This window comes from Ornithodoros turicata, chromosome 7, assembly GCF_037126465.1.
Source record: "Ornithodoros turicata isolate Travis chromosome 7, ASM3712646v1, whole genome shotgun sequence".
In the NCBI taxonomy this organism is placed as follows: domain Eukaryota; kingdom Metazoa; phylum Arthropoda; class Arachnida; order Ixodida; family Argasidae; genus Ornithodoros; species Ornithodoros turicata.
Window position 1 is genome coordinate 28,521,949 of NC_088207.1, and position 23,760 is coordinate 28,545,708.

The 23,760-nt window shown below is 47.3% G+C and overlaps 3 protein-coding genes across 4 annotated transcripts in view; 2 read left to right on the plus strand and 1 right to left on the minus strand.

Annotated features, from left to right (window-relative positions):
* The first annotated feature begins 5,111 nt into the window (after positions 1–5,111).
* LOC135400546 (androgen-dependent TFPI-regulating protein-like) lies at positions 5,112–5,819 on the plus strand. The gene has a single exon (XM_064632383.1). The coding sequence runs from the start codon at positions 5,112–5,114 to the stop codon at positions 5,817–5,819; it is 708 nt and encodes a 235-aa protein (XP_064488453.1).
* Positions 5,820–6,526: 707 nt separating this feature from the next.
* On the plus strand, positions 6,527–15,205 carry LOC135399753 (sodium- and chloride-dependent glycine transporter 2-like). Its single transcript, XM_064631483.1, has 16 exons — positions 6,527–6,699; positions 6,769–6,837; positions 6,894–7,026; positions 7,776–7,907; positions 7,964–8,139; positions 9,814–9,980; positions 10,105–10,240; positions 10,306–10,440; positions 10,504–10,607; positions 11,231–11,355; positions 12,079–12,179; positions 12,241–12,369; positions 12,420–12,519; positions 12,578–12,678; positions 14,816–14,974; positions 15,064–15,205. The coding sequence occupies exons 1-16, from the start codon at positions 6,610–6,612 to the stop codon at positions 15,157–15,159; spliced, it is 1,953 nt and encodes a 650-aa protein (XP_064487553.1). The 5' UTR covers positions 6,527–6,609; the 3' UTR covers positions 15,160–15,205.
* Positions 15,206–16,715: 1,510 nt separating this feature from the next.
* LOC135400750 (uncharacterized) overlaps positions 16,716–23,760 on the minus strand; it is a 30,669-nt gene continuing 23,624 nt past the window's right edge. For both annotated transcript variants that reach the window (XM_064632640.1, XM_064632639.1), the window contains 7 exons: positions 23,214–23,275; positions 22,969–23,131; positions 22,241–22,364; positions 22,079–22,135; positions 20,977–21,053; positions 17,972–18,098; positions 16,716–16,902 (listed from right to left, as the gene is read on the minus strand). In XM_064632640.1, the coding sequence (XP_064488710.1) occupies positions 16,861–16,902; positions 17,972–18,098; positions 20,977–21,053; positions 22,079–22,135; positions 22,241–22,364; positions 22,969–23,131; positions 23,214–23,275 (652 nt within the window). In that variant the 3' untranslated portion in view covers positions 16,716–16,860. The remainder of the gene's footprint in view (positions 16,903–17,971; positions 18,099–20,976; positions 21,054–22,078; positions 22,136–22,240; positions 22,365–22,968; positions 23,132–23,213; positions 23,276–23,760) is intronic.

Genomic DNA, 23,760 nt, shown 5'->3' on the forward strand with positions numbered 1-23,760 from the left:
TGCAGGAAAAAACAACCAGGTGTATGGCAACCTGCCGTGTCGTCTACTGTATAGTGTGAAATCACATCGCAGCAGCAGCACCGACACCATCGTAAACGACTGCTGTCGACGGCTGCTGGGGTCCATGCTTCCCCAGCGTAGACTCTGGAGCCCAGTTGCGCGTGGGGACCCCTGAACTGCTGCTCCGTTTGCCTCCTAGAACGAGAAGTGGAACACGCTCCGGTCTCTCATCTCATGGTCTGGATCCCTTCGCGTATGAGCAAAGGAACCGAGCAAAGCATGCTGGGGAAGCCCAGCGGGCAAGTAACAGGCGGTGCGAAACGTCCAGGAAGCAGCGCTGCGTACGCCAGTAAGACACCAGTTGTATCAGTTGGCGTCAACAGCACCCACATATTGCAAAATTCCGTCGTCGGCTGTAGTAAACACCCAAAGTCCTTCTAGTCAGTTTTCATGCTCCGGTAGAAGAGAAATTTTCCCCTTCTGCAGCAGTATACACGGATGGCGCTTCTGCGAATGGCAAGTCTCCATCGACCTTTGCAATATCATCCAAAGGCGTTGTGCGAGGACGACGCCTTTAGCATTCCAACGTCATCAACAACTGCAGAACTATATGACATTCTATTCTTTCTGCACCACATAATTGATTGTAGCCTGCGATTATGGACAGCGTCCGCCGACTCATAATCTACACTGGAAGCTATAGCGAACACATAGCATACGGGGCTCGTGCACCCCTAGTGAAGGACGTGTTAATGGCCAGGATGTGTACGAAGCAGGACGCAAGCTAGTTCTCCAGCGGGTTCGCGCCCATAGTGGTGTCGTACGGGAATTAACAAGCTGACAGCGCGTAGAAGTACCTCTATCATCTAGGATGCGGAGGAGTATGCACTGCTGAAAGGTGACCGTCGTTCCACCCTTCGACGACAAGTGGCACGCCTGGCTTCCCGCCAGTGGACAACTCAAGTTCTCCCCCATCTATGCTTGCAAGAGTTCATCCAAAGCTCGCTCTCCGGATGCCGCGAAACACGTGTCGTCAAGACTATGCTTTAATTCATGGGATGCGACTCAGTGTGGTTTGTACAGCTCAGTGGCTATATGTTAAGTCGGAGTTTCTCTACTTTTTTGTCCAGCTCAGTGGCGTTACCGCTTGCGACAACATGACTCTCCCAGATGCCGTCAGCGCGATGACTTGGAAGCACATCCTCCTCCATTGCCCGCACTACCAAACTTTCAGAACCACACTTTCAGTGTCTCTAAATCCGCTGGACTCTCGCCCTCTCCTATGTCAAAGTTGCTCGGTCCATGGCAAAATCCCGCCCACCAACGCTGTGCCCTAAAAGGCACTCGTAAACTTTTTGGGACACCATATGGGACTTCGGTCCCTACTGTGAGGCGACACATTATAGTACATTTCACCACGTTACCGCCAGTAATGCGGTGTAGCGTCGCCCCTGGGGTTGAAACTCCACAAGCATCATTGAAATAAAGTAGTAGCAGTTGTTGCTGCAGTAAACACCGATAAGAGGCAAATTTTATCTAACCATGGCATCGCTTGTGATAATATACTAGCCACGGTCCCGCATAACCTTCACCTTTCAAATCGCTCAGTCCTGCCGAACTTCGGACAAGTCCAGCTGGACGTATTTGCTACTGGCAGGACACAGCGGTAGGGCGAGAGCCCGACTTCTTGTAAGGGGACGAATCTCCATCTCATCAAAAGTGTAGTCTGTGGACCGATGATGTGGGGGGAAACTTGTAAGCTGATGGCTCAGAGGCAAACACGTATATTTATATATATAAATATGTATAAAACCCTACAAGACGGGGTCTAACTTGCCCAGTACCGTTCGAGCCGGAGAGCTATTTGTCACTTTCAAACAGCGTCTGCAGAGTGAAGGAAAATAAACATCGAGAAACAAACTTTGCATCATGCAGGAAAATTCGCTGCTTTTCGTTTCTTTTTTTGTTTTTTGTTTTGTTTTTCTTCACCCTCTTCACCTTCATACCACTTTTGCATCAAGTTCACATGACACTTCGGTACTCGAACCTTTATCACATAATGCAACAGCGCAGGGTACAAAAGCATACATTTGCACAATGCACATCGGATGGAAACCTTGTCAAAGGATAACTTCCTGGAAGACACCGGCGCGCGGGGCAACGCTGACGGGGTTCGGAACACGGACCCCGAGTTGTGCGGCAAGTATTGCATATAAGTAGTGGGTTTTAGCACATCGTTCGCTATCGCCTTTGCATACGTAAGGGATAGCGCTGATAGTTCTATACAGCACGCCCACAACAGAAAGAGCTTCGCCCAGTGCGCAGAACCACCAACGTTATCCGTTACGTACGTTATCGTCTTTGCGTACGGTGTACTAAAACTATCTAATAGAGAGTTTGAAACGCAATCCCTTACGCACGCAAAGGCGATAGCGTACGGTGCACTAAAACTCTCTATTGTGTTTATCGTGCTTTGCGAACGCGACGTATCCTATCATGTACCACAATCACAATAAAGCATCAAGCGTTGGTTGTGGCAGTACTATGGTGGGCTAGCATAGAACATTGTAACTCACCACAGCTGTAAAGGCGTCCTCACGCTGAAACGTAACGCACGAGCAGGGGGCCCGAAGAGACCCTATACCGCCCCGTCAAGCGTTGACGCTGGGAAGGAGACATTGGGTCCCTGCTACAGGGGTGTCCTCCAATGTATTGCTCCAGAGACAAAAGCGTGCTGGGCGAATGCAATACATTCTGGACAAGTCCTGGTCACACGCGTCACAGCAAGCGTCCACACTCACGCGATCATAGAGATATGGCCACGCACGTAATCGGGGACCAAACCGTTTGTAAACAACGCGTTTGAGCTATTTCGCTGCGCCGTTTCGGAATTATTTTTATCCGATAATCTCTTATTAAAACACGCAGTTTTGTACATGAGGACTCGTACTGTTGACCACTTCCAATGATGTGATGAAGATCCCGCGTTAAGACGCACTGAACCCATGCGATGTACTTGAACTTCGGGGACATGGGCTACCATGTCGCGGAAGAAGCACCGTATAGCTTACGCTGACAAAATACGTTCACCTCTTGGCTTTATGCCGAAGAGAATATGTCGGCAACGCTAAAACGATATGAAAACAAAGTCACATGACCTCAAAATGACGTTTCCTATCACGTATGACCACGACAAGATGGCGATTTTGCGGAAGGCACCCGCTTGAGGGTAGTTACAGGTATGGCGTGTTTATGTCACCCCTACGATTCCTGCCCTCAGTGTCTCGAACCCAGCGTCAACGCTTGACGGCGACAGGGCCTCTTCAGGCCATGTGTACAGGACGCCCTTACGTCGGCATATCAGCATCAATGGGACGGGACGTCCGTGCTGCCTAGACTGTTCCGCAAATTTCAGGCACAAGGTATCTGAAGCTCGTCAATCGCTACATAGTGCAATGCTATATAGTCTCCGGAATCGGCGTCTACGCAGGAGGGGGGGGGGGGGCATTGCCCCCTTTAGCCCGTCAAAAGGGGCACCAAAAAGACACGTTAGCAAGAATGCGGAAGGGGGTGCAAATTTCCCACTTGCTCCCCAGGAGGCCAAAAGTACACGCAAGCCCAGCAGGCCCGCTGACTGATTCTTCTGCGTGGGCACGCAGCCACAAGAAAACGTGGGCTGTGCAATAAACACAAACGGATTTCCACTTTACGGGTTTGTGTTGAATAACCATTTCAAGAAACAACGAACGTTTCATACTTACAGCAAAGATGACGTGCAGTGCGATAAAGCCGTATCACACAGAACGTTACAATCCAGATGACTACTGTCAACACTCAAATTTGACGAACAACTGTGAAGCACCAAAGAGGGAGACAATATGCGGCACCCGGAATTCCTCAGAACGTACGCACAACCCCGGAAGTGGCGCTTCCAGATGTTCATCCCTGCCTGCGGAGTAATACAGCGCTGAAAATTTAGAGCGCCCGTTAAATGAAACATTGCGGACTTTTGTTTTCGTTTCACCTTCCCAACTTACGGTTTCTCAGTGGGATAAAGATCAGAACGTACTTCACTTTTCGTCCCTGCAATAAATTCCCGTAAACGTTGCATAGTGTTTGGTTGAAGGGGCGGAACGGTAAAGGGACGTGTAGCCATGACTAGATGTCGCAGTGCAGAGGATGAGTAAAATACGCAGTACAGCAAATATTTTGTTAGTTTTCAGGCATTCTGTACTTTTCCACACGAATAATCATTGGAAAACATTCAGTACCAGCAACTCAGCACAGAGTAACAAGAGATTACATTGGATTATATATTTAAAAAAAAGAAAAGTATGGAAATGTGAGTTCACCTTGTATTCGTACACACGAAGAAGACAAAGCTGGGTGCATGGTAGCAAATTGATCCGTGTCACACCTTTGGCACCCTTTCGAAAGGATCGTTTTACGCGGTTACACTATACCAAGAAGCCGACGCAATGCGCCAAAGAAAGCTGAACACTCTTGCCACCTGGAGCGGATTCATTGCTTTATATACAGCTCCGGGACGTGCTTTATTTTTGAAAATTATGCGACAATTTGAATCGAGCAGATTTTAACCTCTGGTGCTGGTGGTGATCGTGAAAGGGCTTCTCCGTTGTCGGCCTCACAGAGGTGGGCAACGTCACGACTTACGCCCTGGGGTATATGTGCGTCCTGGGCCGATTTCTAAGGGAACTGTGCCGACATATGTCTGAAAGCGTCTGAGGAAACCCAGGAAAAAACCTAGACAGCACCGGGATTCGAAACCGGGTACCTCCAAGTCTCGCGTGACATGGCCAGCACGCTAACCACTGAGCCACAGGAGCTGGTACCTCATTGGAGAGGCGCATAGCTCACTGGCCACCACTAGTCTACGAAAAGAAGCAGCGCAATATCTGATCTATTGTACTGCTTCTTTTCATAAACTAGTGGTGAGCTATGCGCCACTTTTGACGAAGAAGAAGAAGTAGATCACGGCCACCTTTTGAGAGGACGAAGGAAAAAGAAGTTACTTTGGAACAAACGCGGTCTGAATCTACCTTGACGCTGCCACCATACGTTTATGAGACCTGGCGGCCACAGCAGCGCATATGGAGACACCGAATGCCGTGCGTCTGGAACAACGCAAAATGCTCCATCATACCTTGGTAAAGACCTTCCACATTGTAACCTCCATTGGATACCTGTACATGCACTACTACTGCGAAGTGTATTTGGACGTTCCATACAAACTATACTCGCACAGGATATTTGGACGCTACAAGTACCTAACGCACTGGAACCTCACGATTCAGACAGTGTTGTTACTACTGTGCTGCATCGCCGACTTCGCACCGCCAGAAACTAGACGATCCGTGATATTAATTCGGGACCATCTGTTCCTATCTCTAGCGATGCCTCTGTCACTGTTCGTAACGGTTTTCTTCTGGACCCTGTACCACGTCGACAGGGATTTCGTGTTTCCTGACATCGTGGCCATGTACTATCCGGTGTGGGTGAACCATGCGTTGCATTCGACCACGCTACCCATTCTCCTGCTTGAAGCGTCGCTGCACCGTCACAGACAGCCGAAAAGATCCGCTGGCTTCGCGACACTTATGGCTGTAGTCGTTGCTTACATCAGCCTCATGGAGTACCTGGGTATCGTACATGACGTCTGGGTCTACCCTGTATTGGAAGTCATGGAGGCCCGCATTTTCGTCCCCTTTGTGACATTCAGCGCTGTGGTAGTCTTCGTCTTCTACATCTGGGCGGAACGGATCAATATTATGTATTGGCCGGACAATAATCAAGAATGACACAGATCGATTGTCCATACGAACGTAGCGTCTAACGGCGCCGCTGAAGGAAGATCTGATACTTTAATTTTCATACTGCTCTGAGATTCGTTTGTGCCAACCTTGCGAATTATCCTAATAAAAACCCTCGGTACATCTGGGGCTGGCTATATTTTGATTTAGAGAACCCTTCATTCAGAGGAACTCTGCGTTTCAACTTTGTTAACGAACAGACAACCTCGGTCGGTATACCGTGAGTGGACGTTTTGAAAACACTGTACATGAAACATCCCGATTATAGTTTGACATCACGGCATGTTGGGCTGTGTCGAAATCTTGCTATGATGTTCATCATTGATCCCGCTATAACTTGAAACGCCTCCAACCTGGACCTAAACCAGCCATACAATATGCTACTTCCCCGGTAGGAATGCATGACTCGGCAAATATATCCCCGGAGTTTGACACCCCAGGAAGAAGCGGCTCTGAGCCACCATGTGGATCGGTGTGGTGGTTCATGCGTCAGGAAAGAAAGGAAATACGAAAGTGCGACAGCGCAAAGCGCAGAATTGGCATACGATAAACCAGAAGTTGCAATTTGTGGATGCCTTTTTTTTTTTCAAGACACCTTTTCCTTTCACAACACTGGACGTACACGTCTACTGTGGCTGCTCCCCAGATGGCCGGACTCATCAAGTGAGAACAACGTATTATGTGCTGTAACGACGAAGAAGACATGCGAACATCGCCCGCAGCGTAAGGCCGCGCGCTTCCTTCCTGCACATTCCACAATTCTGTTCACGGAGAAGTCATGGAACCATCTCAGCATCGGCGAACGGCACCCAGCAGGCGCCTGACCACAATCCACGAAGAGGCTTCCGACGAAGCTTCTCAGGCGCAGGTGCGTCCTACGTTCTCATAAATAATCAATTATCTTTTGGAGCATTATATTCTTCGTAATACATTTCAGAATCTCTCAATAAAAACGCGAGATAGTCTAACAATCGCTATCGAGAAAGAACTGCAACGTCAAGAAAAAGTAAGCGGTCTTGTCTCATGGGAAGCCAGTGTTATAAGATACATTGTCAATTCCAGAAGCAACAAGTACAGATTCCCGAAAGAAAGATGTGGAACAGTGACCTCAACCTCATCTTGGCCTGCTTGGGCATTACGCTGGGCATGAGCAGCATCTGGAGATTTCCGAAAGTGGCGTATGAGAACGGAGGAGGTAATTGCTCACCGTTCAGTTCGCAATGCAGGTGTTACCAGGTTTTCGTTTATTGCGCTAATGATTTCCTGGCGTGAACATTTATGATGACCTATACGACGACTGTATGATGAAACGAGCCTACACCAGAGGCTACCAGACGACCACGAGATGCTCTTTAGTTGTGGGCACAGAGAACGCCGTGCTCTGTCGAGCATCACAGCAAATACTGCTGTGGTGCTCGGTGTAGGTCATAGCCTACACATGACCTACATGAACTCGATCCAAAGTGCGATGCCGATTTTTACCTTGTTAGTGTGGCTTGTGTTTTGCAGTACTTGAGGGGAAAAGTACCAAGACGTCGTTGTTAAAATATTAATCCAGTACAGGGCAATGTGTGAAACTAGAAATGTACCTGTAGCAGTACTTAGTACTTCCCTTAACCTCATTATCTACCTAACTTTTTGTGGCATGGGAATAGCACTTCATTTATTCAGTGTTATACTGTTTGTTACTAGTTGTGCTGTATATAACAATATCTGTGTATCCGAAAAATTGTTTTCGTTTAGGGGTATCAAATACACAGTAAAGATCATGTAACACAATTTTGAAGTACTTTCAGACTAACCAGCTGACAAGGCTTTTGTAAACCTTCACTCTTGACGTCCTTTAACCACTTGTGAAAGCAAACTCGATGATAAGTGTAGCATATTGCAGCACTGAACTCTTGCAGCACGACTGTGTGCAGTTCCGCACCAATTCCATTGCAGGTGCCTTCCTGTTCGCGTGTACGGTCATGTCCGTGTTCGTGAGTTACCCCTTCTTCTACCTGGAGCTCATCATCGGACAGTACACCCGGTTAGGACCAAGTGCTATTACAAGATGCGTTCCACTTGCGAAGGGTAAGGTTGCTTCGGGTTTACTATCTCGCCATCTGAAAGTCTACATATCAATGCAGGTGTAGAGATCGCCATATTTCTCGTGGGCTTCACGGTCTCCATCTACTTTAGCGTCATGCTGGCCCAGAGTCTGCTTCATCTTTTCCTGACCTTCGTCAACCTCAACATATTGCCTGTGGCCGGTTGTGTCGGATTCTGGGAAAAGAAAGTGGAGGCGTGTTACAAGACAGATAAGGTGGGCTGGCGAATACCATGCAGATGCGCAACTTTACTTCCCAGCGACTGCGATGGTGTCTCACTACTTTGTTGTTTGGTGTCGTCGTTATTGGGAGGGGGGGGGGGGGTAACATACAGCAGAGATGATTGAGCACATTGATATTGGGAAGCCTACGGATGAGGTTTACGAAAAACCAGTACTGAGCAAAGTGAGAACGTTTCCTTCGAGTGTATCGGGGCGCAGGAAATTCGTACGAAACGTCTATAAGTATATTGTGCATGTAGTCTGCATACACAGCATACCTATGTCGTTTCGTTCCAACACACAGCAAAACAGGACTGCTGTGTTCTCCGACGTAGCAGAGTCTTGACTGTTGGCGAACAGTCTCCTTTAGCCTTGTGCAGAGGCGCACTGCAAAACTCACGCTTGCGTAGATTCGAACCTGCGAAAGTAAGGCTACACGTCTTAAGGGAACGTGCATTGAAGGGACGGTCTCCTAGATCATATTCTACTCAGAACGCCTGTGGTTCTACTTTCCGCGGTTGACAGTGCAGCGCGAAGTCTTGCTCGAAAAAGGCTGCCAAAACCGACTCTGCCTGATGAAATCGCACAGGAAAATCGACTAACTGTGGCGGCAGAATTGCCCCGTAGTCCAATGCAGGTATAACAATGCGGGGGCGTCAGTAGTAATTTTTTTTTCTGCGTGTAGCATGACATTGTTATGTATCGTATCCTGTATTGCCTGGTATAGAAAGGGTTCCATTATTTTTGGGGGGGAGGGGGTGACGCAAGGAGCTCCCTCACTGCGTAATAGTGCTGTGGTTCGCAGCTGCGCAAGTGGAGAAAGTGTGATATTGCCGTGGTTTGACAACGTCATATTCGGGACGTTAAATTGTGGAAACATAATGGACCACGACGTCCTATTGATAACCCAGGAGCGCATTATAAAATCGATCGTAGACGGGAACGTCTTCAGGGAAATTGACGTTTGACGCGTCTTCGGATGTAAGGGACGGATGATTTATAAAACCTGTGCTCTTCTTTTACTAGTCCATGATCATAATGCAGCAGATATTTCGTTTTGATAACACACCGACTGCCACGATTGCTATTTATAGTATGATGTATTGGTATGGTAATTGAACGTACACACATGCAATAATGTTTGTAAGTCAAACGTCGCCATGCCAGTACCGGACAGCTGTTTCGGCCTTCTTGGGCCTCATCAGCAGTACGCAGGCAGGCAACGTTTGAGCGGATGGCGTCAGAAGGTCACGTGGCACGTGATGCCTCCCGTCAGGGTGTCCTAAGACACCTCTGAAAGCCCAGTGCAAAGCCAGTCAAGTGAAAAATTAGCAGGAGCTCTTTGGCTGCACGTATAGCATATGTTTGTAAGTCACACATCGCCATGCCAGTACTGGACAGCTGTTTCGGCCTTCTTGGGCCACATCAGCAGTACGCAGGCAGGCAACGTTTGACTTACAAACATATGCTATACGTGCAGCCAAAGAGCTCCTGCTAATTTTACACATGCAATAAGATTGCTGGAAAAAAGATAAACGGCACAAAAAAGGAAACCGTGTATGGTAATGGGAACATGAACCAAATTTCAAAGTCAAAACGTTGCCAGATACTAATACGACTTCATGGCATATTCTGCGTCAGACTCTCACATTTGCACTGTTATTGCAGAAACTCTGTTCTGAAAAGAGTCATGCACCACGACTCCTGTCGAACCACGCTCAACAGAATGTAGTTCTCGGGTCCACAGAAGACCAGCATCCTTTCATGCATGACCTGGACAACAGCAATTTGCCGAACTGCGTCAACATCACCGAGACAATGAACGAGCACTTCTTGTAAGCACATTATTTACAGTGCATTGCGCAAAATAATTGTGCGCATGAACAGTGCGTTCTTCGCAACATTACAAGCACTCAAGCAGACCGCGCGCAATACTCTCTTAACTTATTTACTCAACAGTCACGTGTCAGTAGGCATGACCAACGAGTACGTTGGAAGTGTCGTAGGAATTCAACCGGAGCTAGCAATTTGCCTGGCGCTATGCTGGACACTCCTCTTCACGTGTCTTACAACAGGAATTACGGGAACACGAAAGGCAAGTTGACGGACATTAGCCCTTGGAAAGTTGTTGTGTGACTGCCGATCGTAAATCTCGTACAGAAGGCCTTCGTACTCATGGTGGTTCCTATCGGCCTCATGACCTTCCTTATGGTGGGTACCCTGATGGAAGAGGACGCAACTTACGGCGTATTTTACCTCATGTTCCCCAAATGGGAACAGCTTCTCGACATTAAGGTAAATGTCATAATTCCACTCTGACACTGATGCGCACCACAACCGGTTTGTCAATTGTCGCAGATCTGGGCCAACGCAGTGACTCAGCAGCTGCTTGCCCACGGCTTAGCCCACGGTCCTGTACTTGTCTACGGAAGCTTCCACCATTTCAACGGGGACATTCACAGGTGATCACATATTGAGAAAAGAAATAATTTTTACTCCGAAATATTTTTGTTTGGGTGCGCGTAAACGAAAGACGATGCTCGCGCTGTATGGTTGATCACCTGAAGCAGCGGTGCTGTAGGAAACTTCATACGGTACCAGTATCAACACCTGTCAGACAAGCGGAAATGCAAGCAATACTGTTCCAAAACACAGGATATGAAAAGCGGCGACTGTGGATCATACTTCCAAGTCTTAGATTCCGATTCAGGCTAAGGTAATGCCAAGGACAGGGTCCTTGAATGCGGTCCTCCAGTAGCTGGAATTCGGGCAACTGGCGTCTGACCTTCGCACAGACGAACGGTGAACAGCCTGCATAGCGCGATCAATGTTTCTCTGCACAAATGTCCAGTGTTCGTCACAAGTCCGCTTAAGTCTCTATGTGTGTCTCAGTGACCACCGCACCCGTAAACAGTGTGAGCGGGTGAACCGCACTGCTGAACAGTGCACTCCTCAGTGTACTGCTTTGACCCTGGCCGTGGTCAGGAACTCATTAAATGAAAGATAATGTGAAAGAACTAGATCATCGATAGTGTCAGTAGTTTATTCAGATAACTCACTTCCAACGATATTTCTTAATTCGCAGGGCCGTATTCGTCGTTACTGGATTTGGCTTAACAGCAAGCATCGTGTACAGCGTAATTGTCTTCTCATCACTAGGGCGGCTTGCACTGAGCCTTAACATGACGATCGAAAATGTGGTGCATAGCGGTAAGACACTATTCCTGTCTACAGGCCTTCCACTGTGCTTTAGTAGTTGTGAAACTTCGTTCCTACCCATGTGAACCTGCAGACTTAGAGCAATGGCGTTAATAGACGCGTAGATGCTCGGCACCGCGTATACCGAAACTTAGTCGGTTTTGACATCACGGCAGGCTCCGCCAGTGAGGCAGCGCCCCTTGGGCCTTTGAAGGATGTATTAGGCTCTGGGGATCCCTGAAGAGCGGAGCGAGATTACGGCAGAAAGGGCTTCTTGAAGGGGACGTACTAGGGCGGACTTAATCGCTAAGAGCGGAGAGAGAATACGGCATATCTCGCCGAACGCGGTCTGCACTTGGCAGTATACTCCAGAAGGCAGTAGATGCATAATATAATCAGCCACATCTTTTTTTTTCGTCTGAGCGCCGCGAAGCAACTGTGGCTATGAGCGGCGTACAGATGTGGACAGATGGAGAGAGGACAGCAGGAAGGAGTGGGCGACAGGGGGGTTAGTATGCGTCCCGGGCAGACTTCAGGGGGAGCTGTCAACCACATCTATCGAAGAGTCATAGCCCCTTTGCGTACGTCGAGCGTCAATGAAGACTCGAACAGAGAACGAGACGAAGACCACGAGGAACTATAAAGATCCAATGCGCCACTTAACGCAATACACTCAGGATCATCGACTACCACCCCGGCTTCAGTTTGTGACTCTCACTATGCACATGCATGCAGGGCAAAGCGTGGTATTCGTCGCCATGAACAAGTACTCTACCCATTGGTTGTTTTCATCGTCATTTTTTCTGCTCGCAGTAGTGGCTGGAACGCTTTCGCAGGTAAGCTATAAAGGCTCTCTTGGCTTTCTTTGTATAACGTCACAATCACATATCATTACAGGTGGGCATTGTGGAAGTCTCCCTGATTCACCTCTGCGACGTATTCCCTTTCGTCTATTCCAACATTAAGCCATTCTCTCTGCTGTACTGCATTGCTGGGTGCCTCCTCGGAGTTCCTTTTGTAACTCAGGTTCGTCAGCCCGCGTGGCTGTGCTGTTTCTGTATCGATATTTTCACCAGGGTGGACTGTACCTGCTGCATATGATAGACTCTCAAGTGGTGGGATTTCTTCTACCATTTGTGGCTCTTTTCGAAACTGTTTCTATTATATGGATATACGGTACGTATAGCCACTATTGCTGTGTTTCACCATCTGAAGCCAGGTTTCCGCCATATAGGTTTAGAACACCTCAAACTGGACGTGATGCTGATGCAGGGTGACCTTTCGGCTACGAAGCTTGAGTTTGCTTGGGGCATGGTTCTGCCCCTGATATTATCCGTACGTTACACCTGTGCTTTTATCCATCAACAGACCGGTAACCGGTATAAGTCGGTAAAGTATTTAAAGGGGGGGGGGGTCGCATTTGTTCCAGTCGAAACATGGTCTCAATAGTCTCATACCGCGCGAAATGGTGGCGTAGCTTGATTATTATTCGGTGGAATACATGACAAGAGCAGGCGCCGGATGCTGAGACCATGCCGGCATTCCCTCCCTGGAAAAACGAGAGAACGTCACTCCCTAAGAACCAATGAGGGCGCGACCTCGCAATAAGGAATGCCGCGGCTGCGCGAGCGTCTCATCGTCTGGAGACATGGAGGAAGGAAACACAAGGAGCGGCTCTTCCGTCCAGACTAGCGTAGCCACCCTCTAGCGGTCGCTCGAGTCAAAATCGCCATTGCTTCCTGTCCACCACGTGATCCCCTCTAAAGTTTGTTTTGCAAGGCTTTATTTCTCGCGCTGCTCTCCGCATGATTTTGGTTTTTGAAAGTAATTTATTGTGAAAATGTGAGCACCGTCGTAGAAACGACGTATGGTAATGTGTTCCTGTCCCGGCTGCGGCTCGTTGAACTGAAATCAGCTCTGTCACGGGAACGCGTTTTGTTCGTAAGTATACGGTAACTTGCTTTAGTCGCCCGTGTGTCTTCGAGTCATCTTGAATTGTTCATTTTGGACCTCAAACTCTGCCGCAGATTCATTTCATATCTTCTGTTGTTGTACAAATCTGATTAATGGAACGGCATTCTTTACCACTTAGTCAAGAAAAGTACATACGTTGGAAGTAACCGTTGCCACACGTAATGATTCCGGTCCCGCGTACTCCTTTTGCGTTTTGCACACTGTGACTGGTCTTCTAATAGAACAGTAAACATTCGAACACACAGAAATGAAGGGCATGCACGCGTTCAACGTAATATTGCCATCTGAACTGCGACACAACTACAGCTCGCGTCATCTGTTTTGCTGGAGCCATGCTGTCTGGAGGGTCACGTGAGCGGTCAAGTGGTAGACAGGAGCATCCCAGAATGCAGTGCGAGGCCGGCTACGCTCGTCCCGATAGAAAACTGTCTGAAGGGCCGCTCTTTGTGTTTCCTTCCTCCATGTCTGGAGGGCGCTTTTCCTCTGAGCGCCGCGCTCTCACTCCTCCGCTTAGAGAGTGACGTCACGCCGACAGAGCCGATGCTCCAAAAAAGAGCATCTGCGGCCGCGGAAGCAGCGCTGATCATAACATTCGTAGCACTTTTCGGACGACAAAATTTAGCCGAGTGGATTATTGACCGATGCCGAACATAGTGGTATCGGTTTCGTAGATAGGTTTCAGGATGTAACCGTCCCTTTAAAGGGGCACTACAATGCAAAAATTCCTCCTCCCGGAATGAAAAACGCCGTTACCTTGACAGCCATACAAAAGGAAGAGGATTAATCGGTTGCGTCGTTCGTGATTTATGAGCGATAGAAAACAAGTTACGCTTCCGCTCTTCCTCTCCTTCTCAAGAAGAGGGGGCTCCCATTGGTCTCCTCAAATTATTTGTCCAACCATCGCGGGAGGTTCAATTTGTAGGAACCAACCCGAGGCAACTCCGCACTGTGGAGGTGAAGGAAAGGAGGTGAGGGAAAGCTCGAATTGCGGTTCGTTTGACTCGTAAACCACGAAAGACGCAACCTATGAATCCCGTTCCGTTTGTGGTTCACTGGGTCATGAAGGACGCACGGCAAAGAATAGGCATGTTCAAGTCGATATCGAAAGAACCGCTAAGAAGCAAGCGAATCTGGTGACAAGAATAAAAGCCCCGAGACCTAGAGAGACGTTTCTGTTTTTGGTCGTCTCACTATAGTCTCGGGGTTAGTCGGGGTTAAGGTTTTTTCGACGCACATAGATACGCTTTCACAAACCGGACGTGTATAGCCGTCTAATTCCAATAGCGCGGACGAGGTCAACAGGGTCCTAATGGCATCGAGCTGGCATTATGTAATGAAGTGAATGGAACTCTGTGTAGCTGAATTACTTTTGAGGGTAACTACGTTACAATTATGGCTTTATAGTTCTAACTTTAATTCCCCTTATGAGGACGTAGTAACAGTAACCCAAATAATTTGCATGTCCAAAAACGCACCCAGATCGTTTGTAAACCTGCAGGGTAGCGTTATAACCAACCTCCTGACCGGGTGTTCATCTCTACACTTCGGGCCAATCGAGTATCCGATCTACACTTGTTATGTGGGGTGGAGTCTCATCATCTTCGGAGCCCTGCAGGTCCCGCTGTGGACAATCGCCGTGGCTCTTAGCAACCACAAGGTACACTGCACACAATCACGACTCATGGTCTTTGTGAGAGCTATTTGTTCCAGCTTTTGACTCGCTCTTCAATTTGTCCCCCATTTCAGAGGCTCGACCAATGTCTCTTGCCGGCTTCATGCCAGGAGCTCGACGGCGATTTCCCAACTTATTCCGGAGTATCGGAAGTTCATTACAGACCATAGCCGTTATTTTCTTGGTCATCAATAAACACAAAAGTGTGTTGTGTTCCGAAAGAAAAAGGCAATCACCTCTTTGTAAATTTCGCTCCGACACTCGCTGACAATGTAGGGATGCGTTCTATAGCTCATCTTCATTACAATATTACATGTCTGGGGGGTGTGCGGGGGTGGCATATATGGTTATGGATAGGTTCAGTGTTAGCTGAGCCGTAACGGACAACCACAAAAAGTAGGGCGGGTGTACATCTGCCCTGGGGAGAGAGTGGGGAGGGAAATCCCTGGATTTGTGTAAGCGTGTAAGAATGTGTTACGAGGATGGTAAATCTCTGAGGCCCGTTGTATGTCAAGCTTATGGAAGGAAACGTGCTCTGTAAATGGCAGCTTTTAGGTAGCCTTTTGCAGCAATTGCGGGAAGCGTCGTGGCCAGACTTCACAGGGAAGTATGCCGACATCTGTCCAAAAGCGTCTGGGGAAAACTCAGGGCAAATCTGACACGTACTGAGGCGGCCGCTCACTGTGGCATGTTGTGAACAAATAAAATTGTTCTATCAAAAGAACGAAAAGCGCAGGTGACCTGCAGCGCGAGGCCTCTGTTCCCGCATAAAATGCGAGACGGCCCCTATTCCCCTGGCAGGGCCCGACGTAGGCACGGGGACTGTTCCAGGTGGCGGCAGCGGAGAGCCGTTTATGAGGAGAGTTTGGCAATCGGGAGGAGCCTGTCTCTAAGTGCACCGCTTGACATCAGAGATATCGCCCTGAAATCTCCCATTCCGCCATTTTGAAGCAGAGGAACAGCCTTGAAATGCGCCTTACCGCCGCAGCTCGCCTTTCATCTCGGCTAAGTGGGCGGAGCGATGACGGCTCTGACGTCACATTAACTCCCACCTTCGGGCGGCAAAATATCACAGAATGGCCAAACTCTCCTCATAAACGGCTCTGGCTGTTTGTACATTTGGTTGCGCAGTGATTGTGCGCCGTACAGCAAAACTATTTTGCATGGAAGCTCGTCATGGACAGCCTGACGAACTAAAGGGTATGGAGCCATGTCCCCGTGCAGTTTTCTATTTCGACATATCCCACATCGAAAGAAACTGGATTCAGGTCCAGTGGAGACAGACCCGGTAGGGATTGTGTTCTCTTTTGGTATAAATAAGTGTACTACACTGTAGCCACTGTTATTGCTGAATCACACTGCACTCAAGTTGATTATCTTTCTACCTTACACGAATCTCTCATCCTCTGGGGAAACTGTACACAGTTTTAATCGATCTTCCATGGAAGTCCTATGGATGCACAGCAAAAAGTAACTCGAGAATTTTTCAAAACTGTCCTGCTTGCAAACCTATTCACTGGAACATGCCAAATCAAGTGCAATTTTGCAGTCCATAACTGCCTCAAAATGTAGTCAAAGAAACATGTGGCTGCATTCACTAGTGTGGCCTCAGTTGACAGGAGCGAACCTCAGCTCTGTTACACACAGGGTTTTGTATCTGCACTGTGCAAGTCTTTGTTGATGCAACAATGAGAACTGCAGCCATTCGTAATAAAGGAAATACGAGTTATGCATGATAGAGCTTTAATAAAAGTATTTCAGGTGATTTCATACCAGTCTTTATAAAAGCAACTTTAAATTTATGTTAAACACAGCAAACGATGTGCAAACGCTGCCCCTCAAACACTTTATAAAATCCAAGCTTTCTGGAGTTACTTCTTTATCCGAAGATCACCCATTAGCTTTTCATAATGCTGAAACAAAGACAAAAGGAATTCAATAATAACTGGGAGTAATTTTACACATACAAATTCAAACATTGTACAGTGAAGCAGCTACAGTATATAACTGCCCGACATGCGCACATGTCGTTCTTCGCTCTGTTATGTATTCACAGTATCACTGTATATTGAACAGTTCTGTTTGCTAATTCGGACCATCAATGCCCAAAGGTCCATGGCTCAACCATTACGGATTGTGAAAAGATATTTTATTTAAAATATTTTGCAATGTTCCTGCTCACATGCATATAATATCCAAAATATTTGCCGTATAGTGCATCATTTCTACACTCGATGGCGCCAAACAATGAAGTGGCACACGAGTCCTAGCTCCCTTGTGTACAAACTATTCTGTAGAACCAGAACATTTTAACGGGGTTCAATTGGCGGCCATGTTTATAACACATCGGGCAGCCATCGTGTTTATAACACTGTATAACTATGCTTGGACAGTATATAGGTGCTAAAACAAAATCCTTGAGAGTTCCATTTATTTGACTTTTCCTTAAAAGGTAACTGGAAAGTAACTAAGTGTCTCTAACATGGTAACTGTAGCTCTGACGAGTTACATTTCAAAAGGAGTGACTCTTACTAACTCAGCTTCTGTTTTTGCAAGATAACTGTAACTTATACAGTACTCTGAGACAACTCAAGAGCTGCAGGCCAGCGGAGAATGTAGTCCGTACATTGCGGCTGGGGTATACGAGAAGGCGGCGGACGCGAGGCCGATTCGCATTTTTGTTAACGCCAGTATTTTACATTTTGCCTTGTAAATGTGCTCGACGTAGGTAGTCTCCAACAAGTGTTTTCGCACGATCACTTTACAAGCAACGGTTTAAAGCAAGCGGGCGCAGTATGTTGTGACCGTGAGGCATTATGCGCCCACGTAAGCCGATCACAGACGCCTTAAGATTTGTGGGCCGAGCTGACCTGCAGGGGTTGACTTGTCTCTTAGTACAGTTAACCTTCTTAGTCACTCAGACCCATGACTGCCTATGGGATACCAAGTATTGAAATTAACAGCGGGAAAATCACTCATTACCTTTAAAAGAGTAAGGTCACAACTTGAAAGCTGCTTCTGCTTCTGAAATGCCTTGATGTCTGCTTTCCTTGCACAACCAATAAGTGCAGCCCAGGTATGTGCAACATACTCAACATCCGACAGTATGCTAAAACAGGAAAACCATAAAATAACCATATTCCTTTCGACTGCATCTGGATGGCTTGCTCAACTTATAGTTCACTGATAAACATTGTATGCTGTTAACTGTACAGTCATTTAATGTGATGTAGCATACAGCAATAGACCTCTCCCTGTTTGTAAACATATGACGTCATAGTGTTCGACAGCGCCACCAGTTTGGTAGAGTTGAACTACACTCAAAGCTAGGGGCGAACAAGGTCGCGCCCGAAAGCCACGGTCTTGAGGGGATTACGATGGTCTCTGAAAGGGACGCGACCTCGGGTCCTACTTTTCTTTCAATAGGAGGCAGCAAACAAGTGTCCATTCGTGGAACCCAGCCCTCCACTTCCGATGTGTTTCAGTTTCAGCCTGTCTACCAACGTCGTGATGACGTTTCTCGGTAAGTAACCGTCGAAATCGCGATCTTAAAAGATGCGCAGCCTCATGCAGCATTATCGGTTAGTTATGTTGTCTTTAGAAAAGCTTTTGATACAAAGTGTGCCAATTTAGAGCTATATGAAATGCTTTCGTGCACGAAGTATTTCATTCGCGAATCGAATAGCCAATATTCAGATTTCCGAATATTCGACTATTCGCAAAATATGAACGACGCCTCCCGAAAGTGGGCTTCACCTAACGCTTCCCTGCATGAGGTGAAGCCTGGTTTACGAAATTACCCATGCTGCAGTACCAACAGAGATCGTACGAGGGGTGTTCAAGTCAAACCGGGACTTTGTCTCCTGAGTGTACCAATGGCTCGCGCTACTTCTTTTTCGTCATTTTCACACGTGACAGACACGTGACAGAATAGAAGACACGTGCTGGACAGGATGGCCGACAACGAGGTGAGCGCGCACATCGAACAGCGAATTGTTATGAAGTTTCTCGTGAATGAAAGCGTAAAGACATCTGAAATTCACGGAAGACTTCAGGCTCAGTATGGCCACGATACACTTAGCCGCAGCAAAGCGTTTGAGTGGTGCAAACGGTACCGAGACGGCCGTACATCAGTGCAGGACGATCCCGGCCGGGGCAGCTCAGAGCCCTGTGTCAGAGTTCCTGAGAACATCCAACTTGTGGAGCACCTGATCCTTAAGTACCGACGGATAACATGTCTCGAACTGGCTCGAAAGATGGACCTTTCTGTGGGAACGTCGAACACTATCATTCATGAACACCTCCAGTTTCGGAAAGTTAGTGTCCGTTGGGTCCCGAGGCAGTTCTCAAGCGTTTGACCGGCAGAGAAGACTGGAAATCTCCCAAGAGCTAAGGTACCGTTTCGACACTGAGTCACAGCCGTTCCTCGATCGGATCATCACGTGCGATGAAACGTGGGTGCACCATTTCACTCCTGAGTCGAAACGCGCATAAAAACAGTGGAAGCATCCGGGCTCGCCAGCTCCCAAGAAGTTCCGAAGCACTCAGTCTACGGGTGAGGTCATGACAACGGCTTTCTGGGACAAGGCTGACGTTGTTCATGTTAATTTTCTGCCCAGTGGTACCACCATCAATAGTGCATATTATTGCAGGGTTCTCAGGGATGTGCATAGGGCGCAGAAGCAAAAGCGGCCGGGCCTCATCACCAAAGGAGTCCTCCACCTACAGGACAATGCATGCCCGCATACCGCGCATTTCACGACATGCACCTTACTGGAACTTCGCTGGGAGTTGCTGCCACATCCCCCTTACAGTCCAGACCTCGCCCCCAGCGATTTCCATCTCTTCGGGCCACTGAAGGCGTTCCTTGGGGGCCGCCACTTCAGCTGCGACGACGAGGTCAAGAATGCGGTCCGATCATGGCTGCTACGCGCCGGTAAGGATTTCTATGGTGCTGGCATCAAGCCCTTGTGAAACGCTGGGACAAGTGCATTAGTGCCAGCTGGAGATTACATTGAAAAATAAAACTAATTTCTCGCCTGTAAGTTCATTTTACTTTGCGAAAAATGAAAAGTACCGGTTTGAGTTGAACACCCCTCGTAGTTTAGGTTAAGATAACGTTAATCCAAGTTTATTCGCATACTCCACCTGAGGAAGGGGAGGCCGTGTGCTCCCTCCCGTGTGCAGTTTAGCAGTGACACTGAGGAATTAGATTTGATGTTTGGGAGTTTGCCTTTAAAGACTCTTAAAAAATGACTACAACCCAGAAACAAAACGGTTGTCCTAAAGACATAACTTCTACAGGGCACGTATTGTAAGCTCCTTCTTATAATCTCCCTATAAACTCTGTAGATGACGAAAGATCTTTCAGCAGGTATAAAATGATTGCAGGCGACAGCGGCATTCTTTGTCAGTGACGAACACAAATATCATGTATGTAATGCTGAGCCACAACAGTGCTTCAAATCTGCAATTTTATTAAATGTTTTTGTTCCCACATTACCAAAGAAAAATAGAATGTTTCTCATTTCAAGCAGCCACTGACTGCCTGTCACAGAACATCGCAGAATTTACAAGTCTGTGCCACAGAATTTTGAATTTGCTGCAGCAGAAAACCAGGGGCATTAGCAATACTCAGATATAATGGTCGCATTTCGCGTTCCCATCAACACCGTCACAAACGGGATGGACTGTATAACAGAACTGTTTTCATGAACTTAGATTGACTCATTAGATGTGAGGACAATTTCATAATATGTAATAGTCGAAAGCTCCACCACAAGCACTGCCTTGAAAGAAATTTATTTGTCAGAGAAACACACCTGAAGAGGTTCGTTGCCCTGATGTTTTCGAATTTGGCTAAGCTGCTTGTGCAGTGCCTTAGTGAAGGGCCGCAAGATGATGATCTTAGGATGTGCGGCATAGGAAATTTGGCAATGTGGCATGGTAATTTGAAGTGTTCTCTTTAACACGACATACTGACTTACCTTCCTAAAACAGCTAGAAGTGCTTCGCCCTCATCCAACATTCGTATTCTTTGGTTTGCTTGCTTTAACAATGAACCCTGCACGTAGGCCAGCATTAATTTTGCACAGTGGGTACAAAAAATGTCCCAACGGCAGCATTACACTGCTGGGCAATTTCACAAAAGTATACAGTAGAACCTCTTTATACTGTACCCGTATATAGTGAAGATCTGGCTATAACGAAGCAAACCTGCAGTCCCACTGTATTGTAACCCCAACCTTGAACTACCGATATAGCAAAGTGTTTTAGCATTCCGACCAAGTTCACTACAAAGAGGTTCTACTGTAATGCAATACTTTTATTTCAGATTTTACAGCTGTTACAAAGGACAAAACTTCAATCCTTGCACTCTAGGGTTATACCCTATACTATATAAAATGCTTTGTACCATCGCCACTTAGGGAGATAACCCAAAGACGGAACTCCCCAAAGCAGTGGCGTCACGAGGGCATGTGTCACCTGCTGTGGGAGCTCCTTGTGTTGTCCTTTCCCAAAATAATGGTATAAATAACTATATCATACCACACCCAGAAATGAGAACATCACGTTGCTCGCAGAGGGCTCCGCAAGCTGTTTTTTCGTCATTGTGCTGCGGAGAAGTGACAGTACTGATGTGGCGCGTCACCCCATTCTGTCGTGTCACCGGGTGCGGACCGCACCTCCCGCACCCGCCTCCTGACGCCACTGCCCCAAAGTGCAGGTTCAGCCACCCATACAAATACTGGAGAACGCCAAATGCTTCACCCTCGCCACTGCAGCTCACATCTCATGGTCATTTGAGGTGCTAGAAGTGCTTTTTCTCTTCTTCCATTAAATCTGCCTCCAAAAACCTGCTCTCTCCCATGATTTTAACCACTTTTATTCTGTTTTACAGCTTCCAACATAAAACCTAATATTTAACTATCAGCTTACAAAAACACAAAACATAAAAACTGAATGCACAATGGTCTAAGTGAAGTACTATCTTCTTGGCCGATCTACATCTAAAGCATGATGCCAGTCTGCGATTACTAACGATTGCCAACTACTGATTATCATCTGTTGTGCAGCAAGAGTACTCACACTGTAGGCTGGGCCGTTGTACTCCCCTTTACCCAAATGTAAAATGGATGCCTTTTTCTGAAAGTAGAGTTGTATCTGGTAAGTGTTTTGTGAACTGAACGACCTGCAGAACTACAATCACAGGCCGCACATATAAATAGCGGCATGCTACAAGACACGTACCTTTATGGAAGATGAAAGTCCACCATCCCTGGCTTTGACTTCTATGAAGCCAACGACTGCCACATTGCTCAAAGAAGAACTGTCAAGTGGGTCTATTCGGCAGCTCTCAAACCACAGGTTTTCTCTGAATAATAAATTTGGTGGAATCTTATGTTTTATAATAGGGTAACATAATACACACACAGTCCAGCTTGTTGAAACAGCATCAAGAAAAATAATGACGAAAGAATGAAGCATGAAGACAGAGTCCGTAAGCTTTCTGGCCGGTCTGAAGAAGGACAGGCTCTGCCTGAAAGCTTAGGTATTAAATAGTTACTCTGTCTTCATGCTTTATTCTATTGTTATTATTTTTAGTGAGTACATTTCAATAGTAAGACTTCCTCGCACGAAACCAGGCTCAAATATGCAATGCCATTATTCCATAGAGGAAGGCTGCTCCATCTGCAGTGCACTTCAGCAACGCTCATGAACCATGGCATGAGTGAGCTATTTTGCATAGCGTTGATATCTCCAAATGCTCAAAATGTATGTATGAGGACATACTGCTACCACCCAGCAAAGATACTTTTTATCTCATTGCTGTCATGGCTCATACCTATAGAAATCGGTGAAAGAGCTGTTCGACAACAACAGTATGAGCAACACACCAGGAACATAAAGTGAGGATACATAAATATGTCCTCTGCTACAGTGAAGGTTAATCCCTTTTTTTTTCGCACATGGCTTACCCCAGTTTCCGTGGTGCGAAGAATGCCAACAAACGAACAGCTGCTTCCACTTCCTTCCCCTGCTGTGGCATTCCCACAATCACAATGGGCCTTCCAGTGAGAAGAGAGTAGAGGATGTCTTCCACATGTACATGGCACTTCAGAGTGCTTAGGAAGAGAGATTCTAAGTAGAAATATGTACACATATCCCTACATGAATTGTCAAAAGGAAGAAAGAGAATAAGCACTCGTTCTAGGACACTTACCTGACCCATCTTGGACAAAACGGTCAATGGCATCCCATGTTTTGTACAGTGGTAGACCGTGGCTGTGAGAATACAAGTGTTAGGACACGCTCTTAAACAAGCACTGAGACGGCCCCCCCATAATTTTTGTTTGGCTGCAGCATGTTTGGCAGCACGTGTACAGGAGGTCTCTGTTTCTCAGGAGTCCTCCACTCGTCGAGAGAACATAACGGCAGAAGGAGGAGGGGAAGCAGGAGGTTATGGCCTTATGTCACCTTGTTTTTTTCAATTCCATGTGAGCGCAGTGAAGCAAGTGTGGCTACAAGTGGTGTACATACACATGTGAACAGAAGAAGAGAGAACAGCAGGAAGGGGTGGGGGACAGTGGGGTTAGTATGCATCCTGGGGCGACTTCAGGGGGAAAACCCAGCGAAAACCTCAGACGGCACAGTCGGTGGTCGGATCGAACCCACCACCTCCCCGTCTTCAGCACGACCTTGGCTACCACCAACGAGCAGGACGCCTTAACAAGCTCAGCCATGCCGCCGGTACGTCACCTGTCCCTCTG